Consider the following 22,925-nt stretch of genomic DNA (forward strand, 5'->3'; position numbering starts at 1 on the left):
CCTACATTGGCTGCCTAAAACTCAGAGAGAGAAAATTCATGAAAAACCATCAAAACTATTTGATAAAATACAATAAATACAGTTAATCAAATATGTGTAGGTTTGTTTGTCTTTCTGACTCGCATAGAGACTCTCAAACAACGTTTTCACTTTAAAAAAACAATATACCTACTTTCAATAATAAAGTAAATTTTTTTGCAAAAAATTGCTACCACATGGCAGTACAAAGGAAAATAAACATAACACTAATTATTTACTAAATAACATTATTTGACATAAATAAAACTACAGCATACAAAAGACTCTAGCGTGATGAGGTCGTTTTAAAAAAAATAATAATCTGAGTCTCTTACACTATGGAAGCCTATTTCCGCCACATAAGAAAAAAAACATGCTCTAGGTAAATTATAATTATGAGGAAAAAAAGTCGAAAGTATAACTTTAAAAGTCACAATTATGAGATAAAAAGTCATAATTTCGACTTTTAAAGTAATAATTATGAGATAAAAATCATGCTCTGGTAAATCATAATTAGCGTATGAGATATAAAGTCAAAATTTAAATTATTAAAAAATTATCTTATATTATAAATTTAAAGTAAAATAAATTATAATAAAGTAAAAATAAATGATTATTTTAAAAGTCATAATTTCGACTTTTACCAGAGCATTGTTTTTTCTTATGTGGTAGGGATGCACCGAATATTCGGCAACCGAAAGACTTTTATCACCAAAATAATACGGCTGAAATGTTGTGATGACGCAAACAGAAACTGAGACCTGCACGTGCTTGTTTGAAGCAACATGTATGCGGTGTGGATGTATTTAACCGCAAAAAGGCGCTAAAGTGAGCGGCTTTCTGTACACACAGAGGCACATGTGGTTAAATGTATCTGGTCCAGACGTGACCATCACAATATGCCCTTCAAAGATCAGAACTCTTGATGTGTAAACTTTATAAAAGTCGCGCTGTGTCTCATACTGTAGTCCATTAACATAGATTTGGCAAAAAAAGCAATGAAAAACAACGTAACGTTTTTATGTGGAGAGACTGTTGCGCTGTTCGGCATTCGCCCTCAGTCTCTGTGTGCGCGGCTTGCACTTTTAAGTGCCCTCAATAGTGCACACACGAGAGAGACGGGTTTAAAAAAACAAGCAAACATAAAATCTTTCTGTTATTGACAGGGCACATACAAACAAAATGATCTCCACAGTATTCTTTTTTTAATAAAAAAACATTTGTTTATGTCTTAAGTGTATTACAGTCAGAAACCAGTCTGTGCTTATTTGGTATTAAAGAGACAGTAACCTCAATTAACCTACTTAAGTCTGTGTCATTAATGTTAATCAAACAACCCAAGACAAAGAGAAAATCACTTCTGTAGCTCTAAAAATAATAAGTTATACAATAAAGACAGTGTTATGATTCATTTAATTTGATTTCTGTACCTAATGCTAATTTCAGACCTTATTAATGTACAACTTTGTTCTTTTTTATAAATGTTTGCAATTTCTTTCTTTTTGTTATTAGATTTTTCCCACCCCCTTTTTTGCTGATATGAAAAATAATCAGATCGATGCCTCAAAAACTGTAATGTGATCCGAACCGTGAGTTTTGTGATCCGTCACACCCCTAGTAAAGTTAGTACACAGTGATAGCCATAAATGCAATGGTACTAATAATTGGCATAATAATTTCTTTTGGTGTTTCGGTTTTCGGCTTTGGTTTCCTTTTTTTCGGGTTTTCGGTTTCAGCCAAGAATTTTCATTTCGGTGCATCACTATTATGTGGTGAAAATGGCTTTGCATACTTACCCCTGAAAATATAAAACATATTGATGTGGTATAATGGTATATGGTAAAAAAAAAATCATATTTGATGCAGCAACTTTTATTGAATTTATTTTATTTGCAGTTGTTGTATTATAAAGAGACAAACTTCTTGGGTTTTAGATATGTACAAAAAGCCAACATAATGTATAAATGTATTATGATAATGCAATATAAAATTTGACAGGGAGCTTAAAGTCATACTAAATTATGAATTTGTCCAAAATGTGCTTATTATTTGGCTATTTTAAACACACAACGCAAAAGATATGTATAACGGAAAAACTAAAAAAAAAGCAAATATAATATACAGAAGCAACTACTAAGATATAAAAATTCTCAGTAAATGTTGGAACAGTTTTCCCCTTAAACTCCAAAGTGTGAATTTAGTCAAATCAGTTTATAGTAATTTTGTTGTTTTCTTTTTTCTTCTTTTTTTAAATACAAACAAATTAAAAAACAATAAAGAACATTCTGCAGCTGCCGCATATACAAAGAAAATCTATCAAAGTTTAAAAAATCTCTCTGTTTTTATGCTTTCATTAAACCATACATGACATCACAACAATACAACTAATACAACAGTTAAAGGTTGCAGAAAACAAGTACATATTTAAGTTTATTGGCGCATGTGAACATTTTAGAAAGCAGAAGTATGTGAGGTGTCCACTGACTCTGACCATGCAGAGCTCCTCCGTGACACCAACCCTGCTGGGCCTTTAATTTTGAATCCTAAAGGCCTCATAAGATCCACCAGATTTTGCCTAAATTTCACCCCAATGAAAGCGTAAAGCACTGGGTTGACACAGCAGTGCAAGTAAGCTAATGTGGAAGTAGCTGTGAGCGCTATATCCAACGCTGTGAGGCTACCACAGGATGTTTGGTTGCCAGATTGGGAATATCCGGTGTGGACGGTGTCAATTATAAGGGTGATGTTATAGGGTGTCCAGCTGATAAAGAAGGCCAGTACCAGGGCTATGATGACACGCATGGCCCGCTTCTTCTGCATGCCCTGGGAGCCGCGCTGCAACCGCAGCAGGATGCAGGTGTAGCAGAACAGAAGCATTATTGCAGGCAGAGCGAAGCCCACAACATGACAGAGGACACGAGTGGCCAGATACCATTCAGACTCATCTGGGAACCAGGGAACACATTCTGTTTTATTACGTCTAGAGTCCAACGTGGCCACACGGAACGTCCAGTCAGGAATGGAGAGCAGGAGGCAGAACAGCCAGACGGCCAGACAGCAACGATGAACCACCATGGGCTTCTTACGAGAATACATCTGCACTGCATGGACGATGGACAGGTAGCGGTCAAGACTGATGCAAGCCAGCATGAAAACACCACAGTAGAAATTGATCTGATGGAGAAGACATGACAGAACGGTTAAATGGTTAAAAATGGTGGGTTGATGATTTGTTAGTGGCCATGGTTTTGTCAAGATAAACCACTGCTGTGACCTCTTCACTGAGACGATTAATATCACTTGTTCAACTCTCATAGCTGATAACAGTATGTTACTGTAAGACAAAATTGGATCACTTTATCTTTAAATTCATAATTGAATGATTTTACATAAAAAATTTGTTTTCATAAAAACAATAAGCTATATTGTGAATATATAGATTATATGTATAAAGACTCTTTTCTCACCCTGAACAGAGCTCCTGCCAGTTTGCAGAGTCCGGTGCCAAAGCTCCACTCATTCACCGCCTCTGCAGCCCACAGGGGAAAAGTCATCAGAAGCAGAACGTCTGCTAAGCTCAGATGAAGGATGAAGATGTCTGTAACATTCAAGCTCAGCCTTTTCTTCCACAGCACTACCAACACAAGCCCATTTCCCACCAGCCCAACTACCAGCGCCAGAGAGTAAAGGATTGGAATAAAAATTGAATCAAAGTGCATGCTGGACTCCTGATCACACACATCTCCAGAACAGCAGTCATAATCAGAGTAGTTATAATCACTGTAGTTGAATTCATCAGAGATGTTTAGACCCTCCACTGAATAGGTGACTATTGAGCTCATCTTCTGCGGAGAAAAACAAACTGAAAATAAGTTTCTTATGCACTGAGAATTTTATCATGTGGAAATAACACAAGCCAAACTTTAAACTGGACTTGCATGTTATTTTTGGCTACACTGATAAACATCTGTCATATATTTAAAGTTCATGTTTTATTGGTTAAACTGAAAATCATTGTTTTGATTTTTTTACATTACACTCCCCTTTAAAGCAACACTATGTAGTTTTTTTACCTTTAAATAATGTCTCTAAAATTATTTCAGTGATAGAACAACTTTTAACTGGACAAATTGTACTGTTGCTGCAACCTGAGCAGCCTCCTAGCTGCTACAAGCACACTCTGAAAGTGGCGGTGGAGGGTAGGAAACACAGCCCCGCCCCTCCCCCTGCCTGCAAAAGAGTGTCTGATACCAGGCACTGTTGCTCTTTTTAACCACATGGGGGAGCTGTAAGTCATTTTTACATGGAAACTACAGAGTGTTGCTTTAACAAAATTAAACAAAATAATTTAGTATAAATTGTATTTTTAATTAACCACAGAAGTTTCTTGTATCACATGACCACATAAAATCACATTTGGCTGACAATGTGATTTATAGCAACTCATCACTGGACAAAAATGAAAATATTAAAGAGGACATATTATGAGATTTTTTTAAGATGTAAACTAAATTTTTGGTGTCCCCAGAGTGCGTAATTGAAGTTTTAGCTCAAAATACCACACAGATAATTAATTACAGCATGTAAAAATTGCCAATTTGTAGGCCTGAGCAAAAGTGTGTCGTTTTTGGGTGTGTCATTTAAAATGCAAATGAGCGGATGAAGTGCAAACACTGATCACAATGAAACTCAATTGTGCTGTGAATTATTTTCTCTCTCTGTTTCTCTCTGCACTAAATGGCTGTGCAGGGGTTGGATAGTGCAGATAAAGGGGGCGGTATTATCCTATTCTGACATCACAATAGGAGCCAAATTACAATGACCTATTTTTTCACATGCTTGCAGAGAATGGTTTACCAAAACTAAGTTACTGTGTGGATCTTTTTCACATTTTCTAGGTTGATAGAAGCACTGGTGACCCAATTATAGCACTTAAACATGGAAAAAGTCAGATTTTCATAATATGTCCCCTTTAAATTGAAATAACTTAAACATTTAAATTAATTAAACCTAAAAATTTAAGATTGCAGTCTTTTGGAGAGTATCTACATTTGTGATTCTGGGTGTTAGCTAATTCTACCTTTACTATTGAACTGAAAAATGTTTAATTTAAAAGTTTCTTTTGTGAATCTGCATAAAATAGTTGAGCTGAAAATGTTTATTATGGCATGCATCAATTAAACATAAAATATATTATAACATGTTTAGAAAATAAATTATGGTCAATCAATTAACCAAATCCATTCGAGTTGGGGCTACGTGAATGATTTATGTTGAGTTAAATTAACATTAACAGATGTGTCTTTCCTAACATGCTTTGCACGAGACTGGATGAAAGTAAATGGCTGAGTCCGAAAGTTTAGCCTACAATGTTAAAACGAATGTGTTAAAATAACACATCTTGTCTAGTTAAGAACATACATATAGGGTGTTGTCACATCTCTGTGTTATTTTTGGAACAACACACTTTGTGTTGTTTTAACACATCTTGTGTTATCCCTATTTAAACTCAAAATTTACACAAAATGACACATAATGTGTTAAATAGGATAACAAAAAGCAGTGTGTTAAATTTAACATATCCTTTCTTAGAGTGTTGCTGCCTTATGGCAATGACTTCTGAAGCAGCGTTTGTGCTTGAGGGCAGCTCTGGGAAACAAATTCGATCAGCCTTCAAAGGCAGCATAATTCTTTTGAAATACAAACAGAGAGCACCTTTGTGAAAACTAATCAAATATTTAAAAAAATTCTCGCTAGAAATTCAATCAAAAGGTGTAAAAAAAACTGTGTGCCAGTCACTTTTTTATTTTCGAACTCGACAAGGCTCAACTGATCACATTCCACGCACACGCATGGAATTCTGGGATATTGAATGCAGGGAAGGATACATCTATGATGCCTTCAAAAATCAACCTGCTGAAGGAATCTTAGGAGATAGGACTGTACAGTAAAGTGAACATTGGATTCAGATGTGCCTTGATGCTTTCCTACCTTGGAAAGCTGCCTCCAAAGGCAGCATGTTAGAGAATTTGTATGCAGCCAGTGTAAAAAAAAATTATTTTATGCATTTTAATCAAGGTGAGAACAAAAGGAGACTTAAAATACACAAGGGGGACCTCATGCTGAAAAGGGTTGAGAACCACTATAAAGTTTAAGGTACTTTATCTCTTACTTTAATTTCCAGAAGGGGGCAATACGCTTCCTTCTGACATAATGGCAGGTCGTTCATTTATTTTTTGATAACATTAGGCAGTCGTGCATTTTTGTCACAATCAGTTGGTTTCACGTTCAGATAAAGGTTTCATTTAATCAGAATCAAAAATGTGAAACCACATTGACCACAGAACACATTCATCTATGTCTAATTAGTCATAATACAATTCAGATCAGTCATGACATAAACCGTGACCTTCTTATCTGTTGCTTTCTTTTTGTTATTCTTGGTAAAAGTACCATTTCTTTGAAAAGTGTGTTGTTCATAACAGTATAACGCACAATCTGTATTGTCACAATCTATTCTACAGGGGAAACCACGGGACAATATTCTCGAGTGATTCAAAACCTACATCTCTAAAGGTCACAAGTGTTTACTGCTTGGTGTTTCCATTCAATATTAGGCTGTCCTCAGTGGTGGCTGCTGACTTCTTTTTCGAGGGCGCACAGTGCGAAGCTTGTCAAAACATGTATTACGCCCATCATGTGTGTGGCTCCTCATGTCAAAATGTGTGTTTGGTTCATCATATGAACCTGTGCATTGTGTGTAATGTCGAAATACATGTCTGCTGCAGATGCTTTGAAGGGTGTTCTGATAAAAGAGATTACCAGATACCCAAAGTGTATTGTTAAGTTAGTGTCTTGCAAGGATTTTGTGAACGTGAGCATCTCTTTCGACGTGTATGCAACGTACTTCAACATGACGCACAATGCACATAGGTTCACATGACGCACCAAACACATCTTTTGACATACCAAACACACATGACAGACCAAACATATATTTTGAATTTGCGCCTCTCGGAAGAGAAGTCACAGCCACCAATGTCCCTGGAAAGAATCTTACTCAATCAGTTTAAGTGGGAATGTCATGGAATTCACATTGTTTTCATTTCATTACAGTTGTATATTTAGGTCTTACAATTAACCTTGCTATGTAGGGGGTTGGTCATCTTGGGTTGGGTTATAATGATTGTTTACTAAATGATAATTTTTATATAAGTTATTTTCTAAAGTAACCATTTGCCAATTTATAATAGTGTGGATTTTTAGCTATTTCTGTGTTAAATTGTTGGAAAAGACTGCAGGAAAATGGTTGCGCTCCAGCTACTGTAATAACTCCACCACCTTTATTTGACTGGCCATCGCATCATTTTGACTTTGACGAGAGCTTTCATATGCTGATTGATGCACGCCAGATAGAGGCGTTGTACACTATTTACAGTTAGGCATATTAGGCAATTATTTCATGACTTTTATTACACTCAACGAGGATCTCAATGGTGGGCACGAGCCTGCATGAGAAAATGGATTTGTGGCGTGAGAGCGTGAGAATGGGGTCAATTGCATGAAGGTTGGCAGCCCTGGTTTTAAGTAAGTGGTTCTCAAACTTTTTCAGTATGCGCCCCCCTTATTATATTCTTTCATGCCCTCCCAAAGAAAGTTTTTGACAAAAACAGTTCTAAAATGTAACATTTTAATTAAACAAAATATATTAAATTATACAAAGTGCTGTTGGTTATTAGGCTTATTTAGTTTTAATTACACAGAATTTATGATAAATAAATGTATTTATTAAAATGTCACAAAACATGGCACCAGTTTGAGAACCATCTCGTGGCCCCGGTTTAAGAACCATTGTTTTAAGTAACAAGACTGTGATTAAGATAATATTAGGTTGAATTTGGTGACTAATAACCCAGCAAGCAAAAACCAAGACGTTGAAATGACGGCTAACTATAGACCCAACATAGACCGGCTATGAGTAACCCACTTTTACCCTAAATAGCTTTGAATTTGGTTACATGCCATTTTTGCCAAAATAACTTGAAGATGTTTGATATTCCAACATGTAGGCAAAGTCAACAGGTGTTCAAGGTGTTTGCTTTCATTTGTTTTAAACTTATACGTATCGTCTATTCTTGGGCTATGGTAGACGTCTATTAGACTTTCATTGACAGCCCAAATTTAGCCTGGTTTTAGCCCAAATTGCTTGCTGGGAACACACACAATTCTGATAACATTATAGAATGGACAGGCATGACCGTGTTGGCACTGATCCTTGTGGAGGAAGACAACAGTTTCTTCAGCGCTCATGACGATCAGCAAAGTCGGGGGACTGAACTGATGACCAAATTCAAAAATCGAAAAACATGATTTTCTTTCAGAAAACATAAATTTACTTTCATGCCTACAAACCACTCTTTAATGTTTCTATAAATGTACAGGAGACAAAGACAAAAAAACACTCTGCCCTGTGTAACTCTGAAAAAGTGGTGTTACGCATAAGGTGTTACAATTAACCGTGCATTGGTTTGTGCCCCGCTCACCTCTACACTCTTAAAACGAATGTGTTAAAATAACACATCTTGTGTCACATCTTATGTGTTGTCCTGAACTTAACACATCTCTGTGTTATTTTTGTAACAACACACTTTGTGTTGTTTTAACACATCTTGTGTTGTCCCTTTTATATATTTGAACAAAAAATCAACACGAAATGACACACAATGTGGATAACACAAAACATTTGGGTTAAAATGAACACATCCTGTACTTTATTTATTTAAAAATAAAATGAATGCTAATACTGAAGCTTATCATTGCACATCAACCCAACACCAAGACAAGGGAAGCAAAAAGATTTACATTAAAAGCATTTCAAAGCAATATTCTGATCTGCAGAAAACGTAAGTTGAGTATTAAAACAGTGGTGTGACTTGCCTAAAAAGATAAATAGTTTAAAAGGATGAAAAACCCTACCTATGTTAGGTGTGGGATCTCACAGTAGTTGACAGATGCCAAAATGATTGACACAATGAAAGTTGCTCAGTATTAAATGTATAGGTCACAGCTTGAAGTTGCCTGAGAGGGAGAGAGAGAAAGAGAGAGAGGGCGGGGGTAGGTCGAGGAAGGGAGCACCAAAGTTTAGAGGAAATACTGTAAGATAAAGATCAGTAGTCATTCACAATTCTATTTATAAAATGTCATTTACTCAATGAAATGTTACCCACTGTCAGATCCAGACATTAGATAAGTACATGGGTTGTATTTTAACAGTCATTGTTTATTATTGATTATTATTTAACTCAGTCAGTCTTTTTATCTTTATCAATCTCTTCATCTATCAATATCTTTTACTTACGTACTTTCTTATTGCCTATATAAAGACAGGAAAAGACTGGTTTGGTGTTTTAACTAATCATTGTGGATTTGTGCAAACTCAAAGTATTTTTCAGCATCTGTCTAGAAGTAAATTCAAGTCTATTTTATGTCTGTTTTTGTTTTATAGGCGCCCCTAATTTTTCAGTTAGTCAGTATGAAATTTCTATTTACAGACAGAGATTGATGCCGCAAGCATGCAGTACCTGGGTTTTTTCTTATATAATTACATGCGCTTGTCTGATTCACCTGCTCATGGGACGGGATGTTTATTTCACACCTTTATACCACGTCCTGTTCATCTGTTCTCGCACCCATTCTTGCAAACACATATGCGTTACTTTTGTTGTTGGTTTTGGTTTTAAACTTTTTGTGCAGAGATTTGGGCATTTGTGTTAGTTTCTGTCACTACAAAACACCAGATTGAAAAGGCTAATGTCATAATGAATCATTAAATAAAATGTCAAGCTTTGAATTTATAACTCAGATATCTACAGTATGTTCTATATATTCTCTTTAGTTTGAATTTGAGCAAATATAATTGAAATCTGTAATAATAAACAACGTTTTACATGAATAACCATATGCTAATAATTAGATATACTTGACAATTAATTGAATGTGTTAAGTCCACAAGTTATGGAAGACACAAATACTCAAACATGTTTCCTCAAATCATTTGAGTAAACTACTTATTAGGGTTTACTGTGCAAGTGAAAGGTATATGAGAATAGAGAAGAGAGAAATATAAAGTTAAGAAAAAGAGAACTGAGAGAGAACACTGATTTATTTTACAAAGTTGTAAGCTAAAGATACACAAGAACGTCAGATGATTGACAATGCAGAACTAGAAACAAAATGTAGATTTAGGTCCATTATATTTTGACAGCAACACAGTTTTCATAAATTTGTCTCTTTATGTCAATAGAGAAGATTTAAAATAAAACAATCAAGATAACATTGTGCAGACTTTCAGCTCAAGGGGTTAAACAAAAATATTATATGAACTGCTACCATTTTTAAGTACAGTCCCTTTTTTTAGGGGATCATAATGGACAAATGAATAAATAAAACATTTGTTTTTAATATTTTGTGGAAAATCATTTGCATGCAAAGGCTGCAAAAACACAAGTTTTCCTCTTTGGTGATGCTTTGCCAGTCGTTTGTCGCAACTATCTTCAAATGTAATCTGTTCATGGGTCTTTCAATCAGTTCTAGACTGCCTTTAGATGGGCAGTCGTAGCCTAATGGTTACAGAGTCGGGCTTGTGACCTTTACATACCATTCATGCATAATGATAGGTCTGTCAGAAATCAATTAAAGGGATAGTTCGGCCAAAAATGATATTAAACCCATGATTTACTCACCCCCAAGCTGTCCGAGTTGCATATGTCCATCGTTTTTCAGACAAACACATTTTTGGATATTTTAGAAAATGTTTTAGATCTTTTAGTTGATTAAATGTAATGTTACGGGGTCCACCCATAGTCCACGACCTTCAGGTCAAAAAAAGTGCCTCCATCCTTCACAAAATAAATCCAAACGGCTCCAGGATGATAAACAAAGGTCTTCTGAGGGTAATCCGTGTGGTGGTGTTGTAGAAATATCCATATTTAAAACTTTATTAACATAAATAACTACCTTCCGGTAGCGGCGCCATCTTAGACTCCTCTGTATTCAGGAGAGAGTATTAGCGTAGTGTACGCACTTTTCTTAGTGACGTATGACAAATTCGGAGGGCGGGGGCACAGAGCAGCAGCAGAGTAGCCTCCGTAGGCTGCGTAAGCTCTCATCCTGAATGCGGACGTGACTAAGATGGCGGCGCTACCGGAAGGTAGTTATTTACGTTAATAAAGTTTTAAATATGGATATTTCTACAACAACACCGCGCGGATTACCCTCAGAAGACCTTTGTTTATCATCCTGGAGCCGTTTGGATTTATTTTGTGAAGGATGGAAGCACTTTTTTTGGACTTGAAGGTCGTGGACCCCGCAACATTACATTTAATCAACTGAAAGATATAAAACATTTTCTAAAATATCAGAAAATGTGTTTGTCTGAAAAACGATGGACATATGCAACTCGGACAACTTGGGGGTGAGTAAATCATGGGTTTAATATCATTTTTGGTACTATCCCTTTAATAGACTTTTTAAAAACATTGCCATCCAATAATTTTCTGCACTTGAACGAATTAAAAACACAAATTGTCCTGTTTGGGCCTACTGAAAAAAACTATTTGAACTCTGTGGATTTTAGTTCTCTCACCCCTGAAATTACCCAGTCTCATGTAGATGCGTATAAATAGCACAAAGTGTAAAAATCTTGCAATACATATGCCAAATTCCACTTTGGCGTGCATATGATAGGCCAGTCCTTCCCATTCACTTGAACAGCGCATTTTTTTTTTTGTCTTTTTATGTATTGGTTTTTCTATTTTTTTTCTGTTTTTAAACCATTTTGCTTGGGTTTAGGGTTAGATTTCAGATTTGCTTAAGGAGGTAATTTAATATGCAGGTGTCTCCATGTTTTTGTCTATATTTAAGCCGTGGTCGCTTAGAGTTGGGCTAGAATTGGGGTTGGGGTTAGGATGTCATTTTTATATAACAAAAAGTTGTTCTAACCCTAAATAAACCCAGCTTCCAGAAGAGATCAGATGTGCTCCAACAGTAGCCACATTCAAATCCAGACTCAAAACACATCTGTTTAGCTATGCATTTACTGAATGAGCACTATGCTGCGTCCAAACTGATTGCACTATATTGTATATGCACTATTTTTAATTGTTTTTTATTTCTCTTGTTTTTATTTTTATTTTTAACTGTTTTATACTTTTATTCCTGTTTTACTCTTTTTACACATTTAAACAGTTTTTATTAAAATCACATTTATTTTCTTTTAATTGATATTTTAAATTCATGTATCTTTGATTTTTGTTTTCTCATTTCTATGTAAAGCACTTCGAATGACCTCTGTGTATGAAATGTGCTATACAAATAGCCTTGCCTTGCCTTGCCTAATCCCAAGCGAAAATGGTAAAAAAAAATAGCAAAAAATTTGAGAAATCAATAAATAAATAACAAATGCACTGTTTAAGTGAATGGGAAGAACTGGCGTATCATGTGCACTCCAAACTGGAATTTGGTGTATGTATTGCACGATTTTTACACTTCGTGCTATTTATGCCCAACTCCGTGAGACTTAAAGCTGCCGTCGACAACTTATTTTATCATATTTTTTGATCATATTCACTGAAACCAACACTATGCTCCGATAGAACAACATCAACTAGACTGTTTAAGAAAAAACCCCGCGCTTCTAGCTCCACCTGGAGCCTGTTATTTGTTTTGCAAAAATCCACCGCTGCCGGTTCATTTGGTCCAATCAGCGCAGGCTGGTTCATTTGGTCCAATCAGCGCAGGGCTGTGTAAAATCTGCCTGTCAATCACAGTACCTGCACGCGCCACAGATCCCCATCCCCCTCGCGCGCGTTACAATATCACGTGCATCCGCCTGAATTCATAGTTGTTTTGGTTTGAATGCAGCGTGATGGCGGAGAGAACTTTCAGTAACAAACTTCCGATTTCTCGGTTAACAACTAGAGCTAGGAAAACAACCAATGAAAAGAAGGAAACAAAGATAGAAAGCGACTGTGACCGTATTAAAACTAGGATCAATATCGGACCGGCATTTGAAAGGAATCTACGAGATTTCAAGCTGGATGCAGAGCTTGCCACATTTCTTCTCGACAGGTAATTGTGCTTTATCAACCATTGATTGTATTTCGGAGTGTTATGTAAGTAATCTAAGTATTCTTGCTAAGTATGCGTTCACAATAATACTTTTGCACACGCGCTGACGAGAACGTGCTCTGAGGGAGGTTGCTCGGAGGTAGTGGGGGAGGGACATGAAATTGTAAACATTTGGAAACTGCTCAATCCTCCAGAGTTGCCGACGGCAGCTTTAAATTAATACTGCCGTCAGATCCAGCTTCTACCGCAGGGTTCCCCAAATCTTACCCTGGAGGGCCGGAGCACTGCAGAGTTTAGCTCCAACCCTGATCAAACACACCTGAGCAAGCTAATCAAGGTCTTCATGATCACTAGAAAATCAGGTGGTTATATTTGATTAGGGTTGGACCTAAAGTCTGTAGTGCTCTGGCCCTCCACGGTAAGATTTGGGGAACCCCGTTCTACCACCTCTGAAGATTAGCGAAAATGAAACTAAAACTAAATATTCCTAAGTAGGAGTTTTGAAATATTTATTCTTTTATTTCATCATGGCTTGATTACTGCAATTCACTGTATCACGAGCTGCCAACTGGTCCAAAATGTGGATCCCCGCCTGCTCACAACATTCGCGAAGGGCAATTTGCATTACCCCTGTTTTATGGTCATTGCACTGGCAACCAATTCAATAGCGTAATAAATACAAAAAAAAATTGATTGTCTACAAAGCTTAAACAACCTTGCTCCTTAGTGCCTGTCAGAGTTGTTTACTAAGCATAATTTAGTCATCTATTACAGGTACCCAGATGCGATGCAGGGGGGTCAGAGCCTTGGTAGTAGCTGGCCCAAAGTTGTGGAAAATGTGTCTTTATCTATCAAAACGTTTATTAGAATGTTTATTTTTAATTATTGATGATGGACATAGGTAACTTTTTACAGCACTTTGGTTACTTTTGGTTTTAAATATGCTTTATTAATGTAATAAAATTGAAAGTTGCTTGTTCGAGGTGCCCTTGAGAAAGTATGCTTTACCATACATTGGCAAATAAGTCAGTTTTCCTTTAGTTTTGCCTTAAGCAAGTATGCATGCTCTCTTTATAACACCTCCCTTTATAAATCATGTGAATGTCTATGTCCTCACCGAAATTATGGCAAAGAGGTCAAACAAGAGGTACTTCTCAGAAATTGAAATACCAGTGAGCCAAGTGAAAGAAAACCTAAAAGTATAATTTGCCTCACCTCAGGCATAACTACAAAAAAATGTGTACATGTAAGAAAATAACAGATGGTGTTAATTCTGTTGGGTTTCAGACAAAAGGAAACCGACAGAAATAAAAAAGAAATGATTTGACATTAAAATGCTGCCAAATAAAGGATCACAACTTACAAACCGGAAATATTTGTTACTCTAGGAGTACAAATGGCAACGCAAGTTACACCCTTGGCCAACCACACCACTAGACTCTCTGGGTAAGCATGCTCAGAGGTGTGCTTATATTTAAACACTTGTGATTATATTCTCACACCTTTGGTACAACTGTTCTTACACCCTCATTACGCACACATCTGCACAAACTGTTGATAAATGAGACTCCTGGGGCCTCATTTATAAAATGCTGCGTAAAAACCATCCTACATTTGACCTTACGATCATTTAACAAAAATGCGTACGTGTGATTCATAAACCGAACGTACGCGCAGAAAACGCGCGTACCGCTTTCAAATCTATAAATCCCAAATGAACTTGAACTTGTGCGCGCAGCCGAGCAGTTTCAGATCTCCGCCTTTAAACGATGCGTAATTAATGTCAAACATATAAAAGAGCGCTTATCAATGTTTAAACCCAATTTCAAACAGCAAGAATGGCTTATATTTCCAAAAACCTGCAGCAATCAGACAAGAAAAAGTGCGTACGTCTGCTCAGACCCTGACGTGGCGCTAAGCACTTTTCCACGTCAAAGACAGTTTTTATAAATATGGACTTTGCCGTGGATTTTTGCCTACGCACACTTTACGATCAAATCTGTGCGTACGCACGCTTTATAAATGAGGCCCCTGGTTTGCTTGTGCAGTGTGCAGGGGCACCACTAGGAATTTTGGGCCCTATGAAAGAATATGAGGTTGTGCCTTCTACCACACCCATCTTACTACAAATAAAAATGATCTTCACTGCATTTCGTGGAATTTGGGCAGGAAGTAAATCCCTATACACACTATAGAATATATCTAGCTGCTTTGGTCTTCTGTCACATTGTCAAAAAGTGACACCATGTGTTCATGCCATTTATACGGCCTCCATCATGTTTGGCATATAATGTTGCTTTGGATCATGAGCTGCCTTCTCCATACGTTTTTCTTTTAGTCATTTTGGTAAAGCTCGGGAACTGGCCCAGAACTGGTTTGGCTTTTTGGCAAAGTGTAATTTGGGTTTTCTATGATCCAAACCCAGAGGCACAAAATATACGGACTACAATTAAAGTCTGAAATAAAGAAAAGGGTATAAATACACAGAGAAATCAAGATAAACACAAGAGATGGTCATTATTACGTGGCTGGCACCAAAGACAAGACCACAACAAGAAGGGAGTCAAGTAATAAGAAACAAAACTACAATAGAAAGTAATAACCGTAATAAAAAGGCCTTAAACTCGCAGACACATCTAAGGAAAATTATTATCTCCAATTCATTTAATCTGTGTCTTGGTGAACCGGATCTGGCACAGGGGACACATGCAAACTTCACACAGAAAGGTCTCCAGTTGCTACCCAGCAAGCCTGAAGTGTTTACTTATGATTTATTTAAAATAACTTTTAATTTTCACATCTGCAGTTCTGCTTCTTGTTTGAACGCACCTAGTAATTGTTTGTACGGATGATTGAAAACAACCCAGCTGTGAATAAGTGAAACAGAATAAGGGGGACTGCAGGTGTCAGGTCTCATTTCATTTGAGGAACTGAGAACACTAAGATGGTAAATCATTTTCATGACGCTGCACAACTTCAAAAAAAGAAAACCCACTCATTTGTGTAACAATTACTGTTACACAATACTGTCATGGCAATATTATTGAAAAAAAAAACACTTATTTCAACACAGATGAAATGCTTTTTGTCAAAACAAGAACCTGGGGGGGGGGTTAAACAACTTTCAAAATCAGGTCAAAGTCATGTGTGTAGTGGCTATTTGTCCTTGAACTTACGTAAGTCTAATAATAACAAACTTTTCAAATGGCCACTAAGGCTACGTCTTGGGTTAGGCTTTACGCTTGGTTAGAGGTACAAAAATAAACTAATGTCCATAGCCAAAGATGAGTTTGAGGAGGTTTATTTACACATATAAGCAAGCTCACAGACATTTCCTGCTGCCTCTCTCACCTCCCACCTTAACCTATTTATGCAAATTAACATAGCCCCACATGACCAAACTATAGACTATATATAGTAGACTATAACTTAAGCCTTAAATAAACAAAGTGCAAAAATAGCTCCAACAATGTGTATTAGTCAATTTTCCCCATATTATTATTATTATTATTATTACACTCTAAAAAATGCTGGGTTGTTTTTAACCCAGGGCTGGGTCACTATTGGACAGAACACACTGCCGGGTTAAAATGACCCAACTGCTGGGTTATTTTAACCCAACTGCTGGGTTATTTTAACATGGTTGATTGACAATAATTGATTAATAATTAAAAGTAATTTTAACCCGGCAGTGTGTTCTGTCCAATAGTGACCCAGCCCTAGGTTAAAAACAACCCAGCATTTTTTTAGAGTGTATTATTATTTATTTTAAGTGGAGAGAGAGGAAGCTTAATTAAGCTGGGTTATTTTTAACCCAATGCTGGGTACATATTGGACAGAACACATGTGTAAAAATCTATGCTGGGTTGTTTTAATTCAATGCATGGGCTGAGTTAACAACAACCCAACATATGTTTTGTTAAATATATGAAGAGTTTGGTTCCAAAACACAATAAACGCCTTTTTTTTTAAATGAGTTACTGCCAAAATCAGTATTATATCAGGTCAGTATTTAAAAGTAAATTCTTAATTTTACGCAAAATCCAATATCCGCTGTGTTATTCTGTCATCTTTTCTCCCTTTTTTCCCAAAACTCGATAAACGCCACTCCTCCTTTTCTACAGAATGCAATAAATCCACTCCACAAATTACAGCGCACCATTCCATGCAATGTTAACAAACAATGGCGGCGTGTTGAGTACACAGAGTCCCAGTTTTCCTCATCTACTTTATACTTCGTGATCAACAAACAAACAAAAACAAAAACAAAATAATACTTTAATAGCATTGATAAACCTGTGGTTGTTGTTTTCTGTGATGAAAAAGAAACGTAAGCCATCAACATCTAATAATTTACACAAGAGGCACTCGGGAGACGATCGTTCTCCCGACAGCATCTAGCTTCTCTTGTGCTAACACATTGACCCCAGGGGATCTTATGAAAAACTTTCCATAATTTTACTCAAAGTCAACAAGAATCACAGCTAATCGCTGTGAAAAATGTTAAGCGACGACATCAAGTATAACCGCGTAGCAATGACAGTGTTCCTAATATGACAAAGTAAGTGTTTTGATGAATGCCATTAATGTTTATTTTTTTAATCAGTGTGTAATCAGTGTGTACAACTGTTCACCTAAATGAATATAAAATGGCAAAAATGAATGAACATTTATACATTGATTGAATAGATTCATATAATTTTGGAAAAAAAAACGTCATGGATTTATTGCATTTTGTGGAAAAAATAATTTGTTTTTATAATAAATCTTTGAAAACCAAGTTATGGATTTGAATTTTTTATGTTTTTATAACCTAAAGATGCTATGTGAAAGTTTGTAACAGAAAATAGTGGTTTTCATCTTGTCACTTTCTTGGTATAGAAAACACGTTTTTACCGAAATTTGTCAAAATGGATTTATTGCGTTTTGGAACCAAACTCTTCATATATACCCAGCATTGGGTTAAAAATAACCCAGCTTAATTAAGATTGCAGCTATCAGCTTTTTCAGCTTCCTCTCTCTCCACTTAAAAGAAATAATAATAATAAACTCCACCTCCTTTTTATGTTTATATACTTTTGAGTGAATTACTTATTAATCAGATGCATTTTTTTAATAAGTTCCTTATGTTTATAAGTTCCAAAGCAATTTAATATAGTGTGTGTTCTGTCATTAAACATGTTGTTTCTTCATGCCCATATGGACTTATGAGTTGCACCAAAGAATGACAAGATTGAGCATTCCTATTACTATGAATAGGGGACAATAGAGGGTATGCATTGATACTATACCTTTCAGTTACCAACTGTCATATGGCTCTAAAAAGTCTAATAGAGGGTATGCATTAACATCACTTTTCCACGTGACCACGCCGAAACTTGCCCTGTTGAGTGGCAAACGTTCAACAAAATGGCTGGTTTTCATAGCGGGTGCTGCAATAATGCCAGAAAAAAACTATTATCAGCTTAAATTGAATTTAGTTGGACTTGATAGCAGAGGTGGACAATACTTAGTTACATTAGTTACATTTTCCAAGCATTTGTGCTTTATTAGGATGTTTGTATTGGGAAAAACATTACTTCACTACATTCTAAAGCAGGGGTGGGGAACCCTGGTCCTGGAGGGCCACAGTCCTGCAGAGTTTTGTTCCAACCCTAATTAAACACACCTGAAAAATCTAATTAAAGTCTTCAGGATCACTTGCAAAATGAAATTCAGGTGTGTTTGATTAGGGTTGGAACTAAACTCTGCAGGACAGTGGCCCTCCAGGACCCAGGGTTCCCCACTCCTGTTCTAAAGCATAGAATAATACTACTGTGTATTCTTTAAGATTGCTAATTAAAATGTATTTAATACCTAATTACATAAAATTGTATAATTTTACTTGAGTTAAAATACGTTAATGTACGATATACGATAACGTACGAAAAAATGAAGAAGGAGGAGTTACTACCGCGGGAGGAGCGAGTACGAGTCATGCAACACTATACAACACTGTTTAACTTACGATTCACTTTATGTTTGTGTCATTTATATAATATGCACAAATATATGTCTTACTTATCACATGCAACTCATGACCTGGGGCCCGTTTCAGAAAGGTGGTTAAGTGAAATCTCTGAGTATGTTAACCCTGAATTGAGGGAAACTCTGAGTTTTTCTGTTTCAAAATGATAGGTAGGTTAAACCTAAGACAGCGGGGTAAGTCAAGCCTGTTTCAGAAGGAGAGGTAACTTATACTCAGAGTCTGTTTCCAGAGTAACTTACTCTCTGAACCTAACCTGGTTGGGAGCAGGTTTTATCCTGTAAACTCAGAGTTTGTTGTGGTCTCCTCCCCATTTGTAAAGAAGTAGCGGTGTTTAATCGTGTTAGTTGCTTTAGTACATTAATTTATTGCGCACATTTTTATTACATACAATGTAAAATATATTTTTGGCTGTCTTTAAGTTATAATTAAATTGCCAGTGCAAACCATTTTAACTTACTACTTTATATGTTTATATATTACACTAAACTTTCAAATAAAAGTTAGAACAGTAAATTGAAATGACTTGTAAAGCTAATTTGATATACTTATGTGCATAGACCGTCTAAGAGACTAAAATGTCATGTACTTTTATAGAGTATCCTGAGATGATAATGTTGCATTCATTTGTAGAAAGTTACATTTATATCGCGAAAGGATTTTGAGACCCTGAGTGGTTTTTTTGTCATATCCACTTGCATTTATGTGAGGGGAATTATAATTTTTTTGCAGTCATTTTAGATATTTAATATCCTTAAGTGACTAATATCAGTCTTTGTGGCCGTGCTCTTACATCTGAACAGTTGCTTTTACATTTCTTATGTATCCTTCATCATTATTGCTGGTCTAGTGGGTAGTGCTGTGCACAGTGGCTTGGGCAGACGAACTGTTGGCGATCTGAGTTCGAAGCCCGCCTTGTTGTATTTTTGTTTTATTCATGACATACATTTGTAAAGTTCTTAGCCTTTTATCCCCAAGTATTATGTCTAATTTCATTTTTAGCTGAGCTGCTGTCATCTTTTTGTCCATGGGATTACATCTGCATGAAAATGAATATATGTAATAACGTACAGTCCTACGTTAATATTCTGATATTTTAACCGTGATGAAAAATTTGTAGCAATTTCCAACAACAACTCTTTTCTTTAAAATATATGCTCATAGTTTCTTTATACTTGCAGTAACACTTTTAGTTTTAGTAGTAAAAAAGATTTGGACCTCACGTGCTGTTGACATGGTGAATCGTAATATCAGAGCTCCATTGATGATGGCTTTTCATATTGGTTGTGAATGCGCTTAACTCAGAGTCAACCTACTCAGAGTCGATTTGACTAACTCAGATCAGCTATTCTGTAACCGAAAACTCAGAGTTGGTTGAACCTTCTTATTGAAACGGGCCCCTGGTTGGGAAAATCCAGCGCATAAACACACAAGCAAAACTCTGCTGCTACCTTGGATGCGTCTCCCGCTGATTGACGGGTGGGCGGGGTTTTCCGGGGGAAGTGCCCATAAAAAGAAGTGATACGTATAGAAACCCCTAATACGTTAGCTTATCCTGTAATCGAAAAAAAACTTTCCAAAACTTGTACGAACCCTGGGGGAGTGCATTCGGCACAGAAACACTCTGTAACATGCCCAACTGCTATTTTGACAGTTTGCCTACGTTTAGACTGAGAAAACAACTCCATAACTGTGTCAATAAGTCAAAATGCATGAAATACCATTGAACCACCCCTTTAAGAAGAAAGTAAAACCTCTGCTTGATAGTGACCCTAGCAACTTGTCAACCCACCTGAGGTTTGTGGACATTGGAAGGAACGATCAATTTACTTCTCCTCTCAATGTTTTTTGGCAGTCTGTAAAACAATAGCTCAGAATTCTTGTTAATCTGTTTATCTATCGCACAACAGCTTTTTCCCATTTTGACGCGTTTTCACCGATGTCACGCTGTACTCAAATGCTGCCGCTCTGTCTTTTGCCACTCAGTGGGCGTAACCGCAGTCCCTCTCACCGAAGTGACGTCATGTGCATACCCTCTATACAATGCTCAATATGGCCGCTCATGGTGACAAAAGTCTTGCCTTCCAAAAGAGCCAAACATAATTTTATTAAGAGGATTTTAAATTAAACATTTACTTTTTGTTAGTCCTTAAAAAACAAATATTCTGACCTGAGATGTGTATCACGCTTTTATCAAATCAACATGTTAGTAAACAATTTTTTAAGGTATGTCAACTTTTCACAAGCCCAAACTTACGGCAAACAATTCTGTTCTGTAACGTTTTTCTTCTATAAATTGCATCTTAGAATTCATTTTTCAATACCAATTCCTTACAATGGATTTAAAGAACCCTTACTTCCTCCCTGTATGCGGTCAGAAATGATACACTACCGCATTACCATGCTGTCACCTATTTTGTTAGAAAGGTGATGGCGGAGTGGTGGAAGAAACTGGGGCAATGAGCTGACTGCGGCAAAATCTTTCTCCACTTTCTGCTCTGTTTACAAGCAGTGTATGTGCATACTTTACCCTGGAAGAGCTCTGTGTGATGAATGCTACAGTAAGTTAGTAAAGATATGCATGCTCAATGCCCGGTGTACTTTGCGGTTTCCTGAGCTTTGCAAGAAAATAAAGAACCTGCAGACAGGAAATGTCGCATTTCTTCCAAAGCTGCTGGGGGGATCAGTTAACTCTTTAACATCTAAGTATTTTACTTTATAAAACTTAAAAATATTTAAATCCACAGTACCTGCCTGATTAATTTAACCATTGTAAAGAACATCAATCCAAACTCCAAACAGGGCTAATGAAAGTAGGATTGAGGACCCTTGAGCCTTAACAATTTAAGGGTTTGTTGTCACCTTAGTAATATGATATATAACTGACAACCAAATTTATTTAGTTTAAGCTTTCAGTAACTTATTGAAAAGCATATAAGGCAACATTTGCAGCAGTATTAGACATGAACACAACTAATTGAATCAGTCACTAACCTCCGACATAGTCGAGCACCACTGTGGTCTCCCACAGTTTTTACTCTAACCCTTTCAAGGAAATGGTTCACACAAATCGTTTACTCACCCTCATGTTGTTGCCGTATAACGTTTTTCAGTGGAACATAAAAGATCAAATTTGAAAATATGAAAATGTATCAATAATAACTTGAACTTTAATGCACAAGCTGAAGATCATTTGGTCTTTTTATTAGTTTGGATCTTGACAGCCCAAGTTCCTGTTAAAAAGCAGCCAGTACATTCTTTAGGATTTTTACATATTTGTGGTCCTACGGGTTTGGAACCACAGTGTGTTCATTTTGGATGGAACTATTCCTTAAAGAGGCCATTCCACAATAAATTTTTTAAATGTAAAATAAATCATTGGTGTCCCCAGAGTACGTATGTGAAGTTCTAGCTCAAAATACACAGATACCCCACAGATAATTTTTATAACATGATAAAATGACCACTTTGTAGGTGTGAGCAATAATGTTCCATTTTAGTGTGTGTCCATTTAAGTGCAAATGAAATGCTTATAAAATGCAAACAGGAGGGATGCTGCAAAAAAAGGGACAGAGGTGAAAGACACCTCTATATAGACACTTCTTCGTGCTGATTGGTTGGATTACATGACCATGCTCCTCCCAAATTTGGTTAAATAAACTTCATTAAAATGATTTATTCAGGGCATAATAACCATTTTAAGAAATATATAATTTATAAATTAATATCAATTTTATTTTAACTGGTACCATCT

The 22,925-nt window shown here is 36.3% G+C and overlaps 1 protein-coding gene across 1 annotated transcript; it reads right to left on the minus strand.

Annotated features, from left to right (window-relative positions):
* Nucleotides 1–1,885: 1,885 nt before the first annotated feature.
* Nucleotides 1,886–22,399, minus strand: cxcr3.1 (chemokine (C-X-C motif) receptor 3, tandem duplicate 1). Its single transcript, XM_065245861.2, has 4 exons — nt 22,254–22,399; nt 8,995–9,096; nt 3,486–3,863; nt 1,886–3,192 (listed from the first exon to the last, which is right to left on the minus strand). The coding sequence occupies exons 3-4, from the start codon at nt 3,858–3,860 to the stop codon at nt 2,470–2,472; spliced, it is 1,098 nt and encodes a 365-aa protein (XP_065101933.1). The 5' UTR covers nt 3,861–3,863; nt 8,995–9,096; nt 22,254–22,399; the 3' UTR covers nt 1,886–2,469.
* Between the last annotated feature and the right edge of the window lie 526 nt (nt 22,400–22,925).

The sequence above is a fragment of the Paramisgurnus dabryanus genome, chromosome 13, assembly GCF_030506205.2.
Source record: "Paramisgurnus dabryanus chromosome 13, PD_genome_1.1, whole genome shotgun sequence".
NCBI classification, from domain to species: domain Eukaryota; kingdom Metazoa; phylum Chordata; class Actinopteri; order Cypriniformes; family Cobitidae; genus Paramisgurnus; species Paramisgurnus dabryanus.

Excerpts from the sequence above, each read along its gene's own strand:
- cxcr3.1 (XM_065245861.2), bottom strand. The coding sequence starts at position 3,860 with ATGAGCTCAATAGTCACCTATTCAGTGGAGGGTCTAAACATCTCTGAT. Across the intron at positions 3,193-3,485 it reads TGGCAGGAGCTCTGTTCAGG|ATCAATTTCTACTGTGGTGT; the intron begins GTGAGAAAAGAG and ends CTTCTCCATCAG.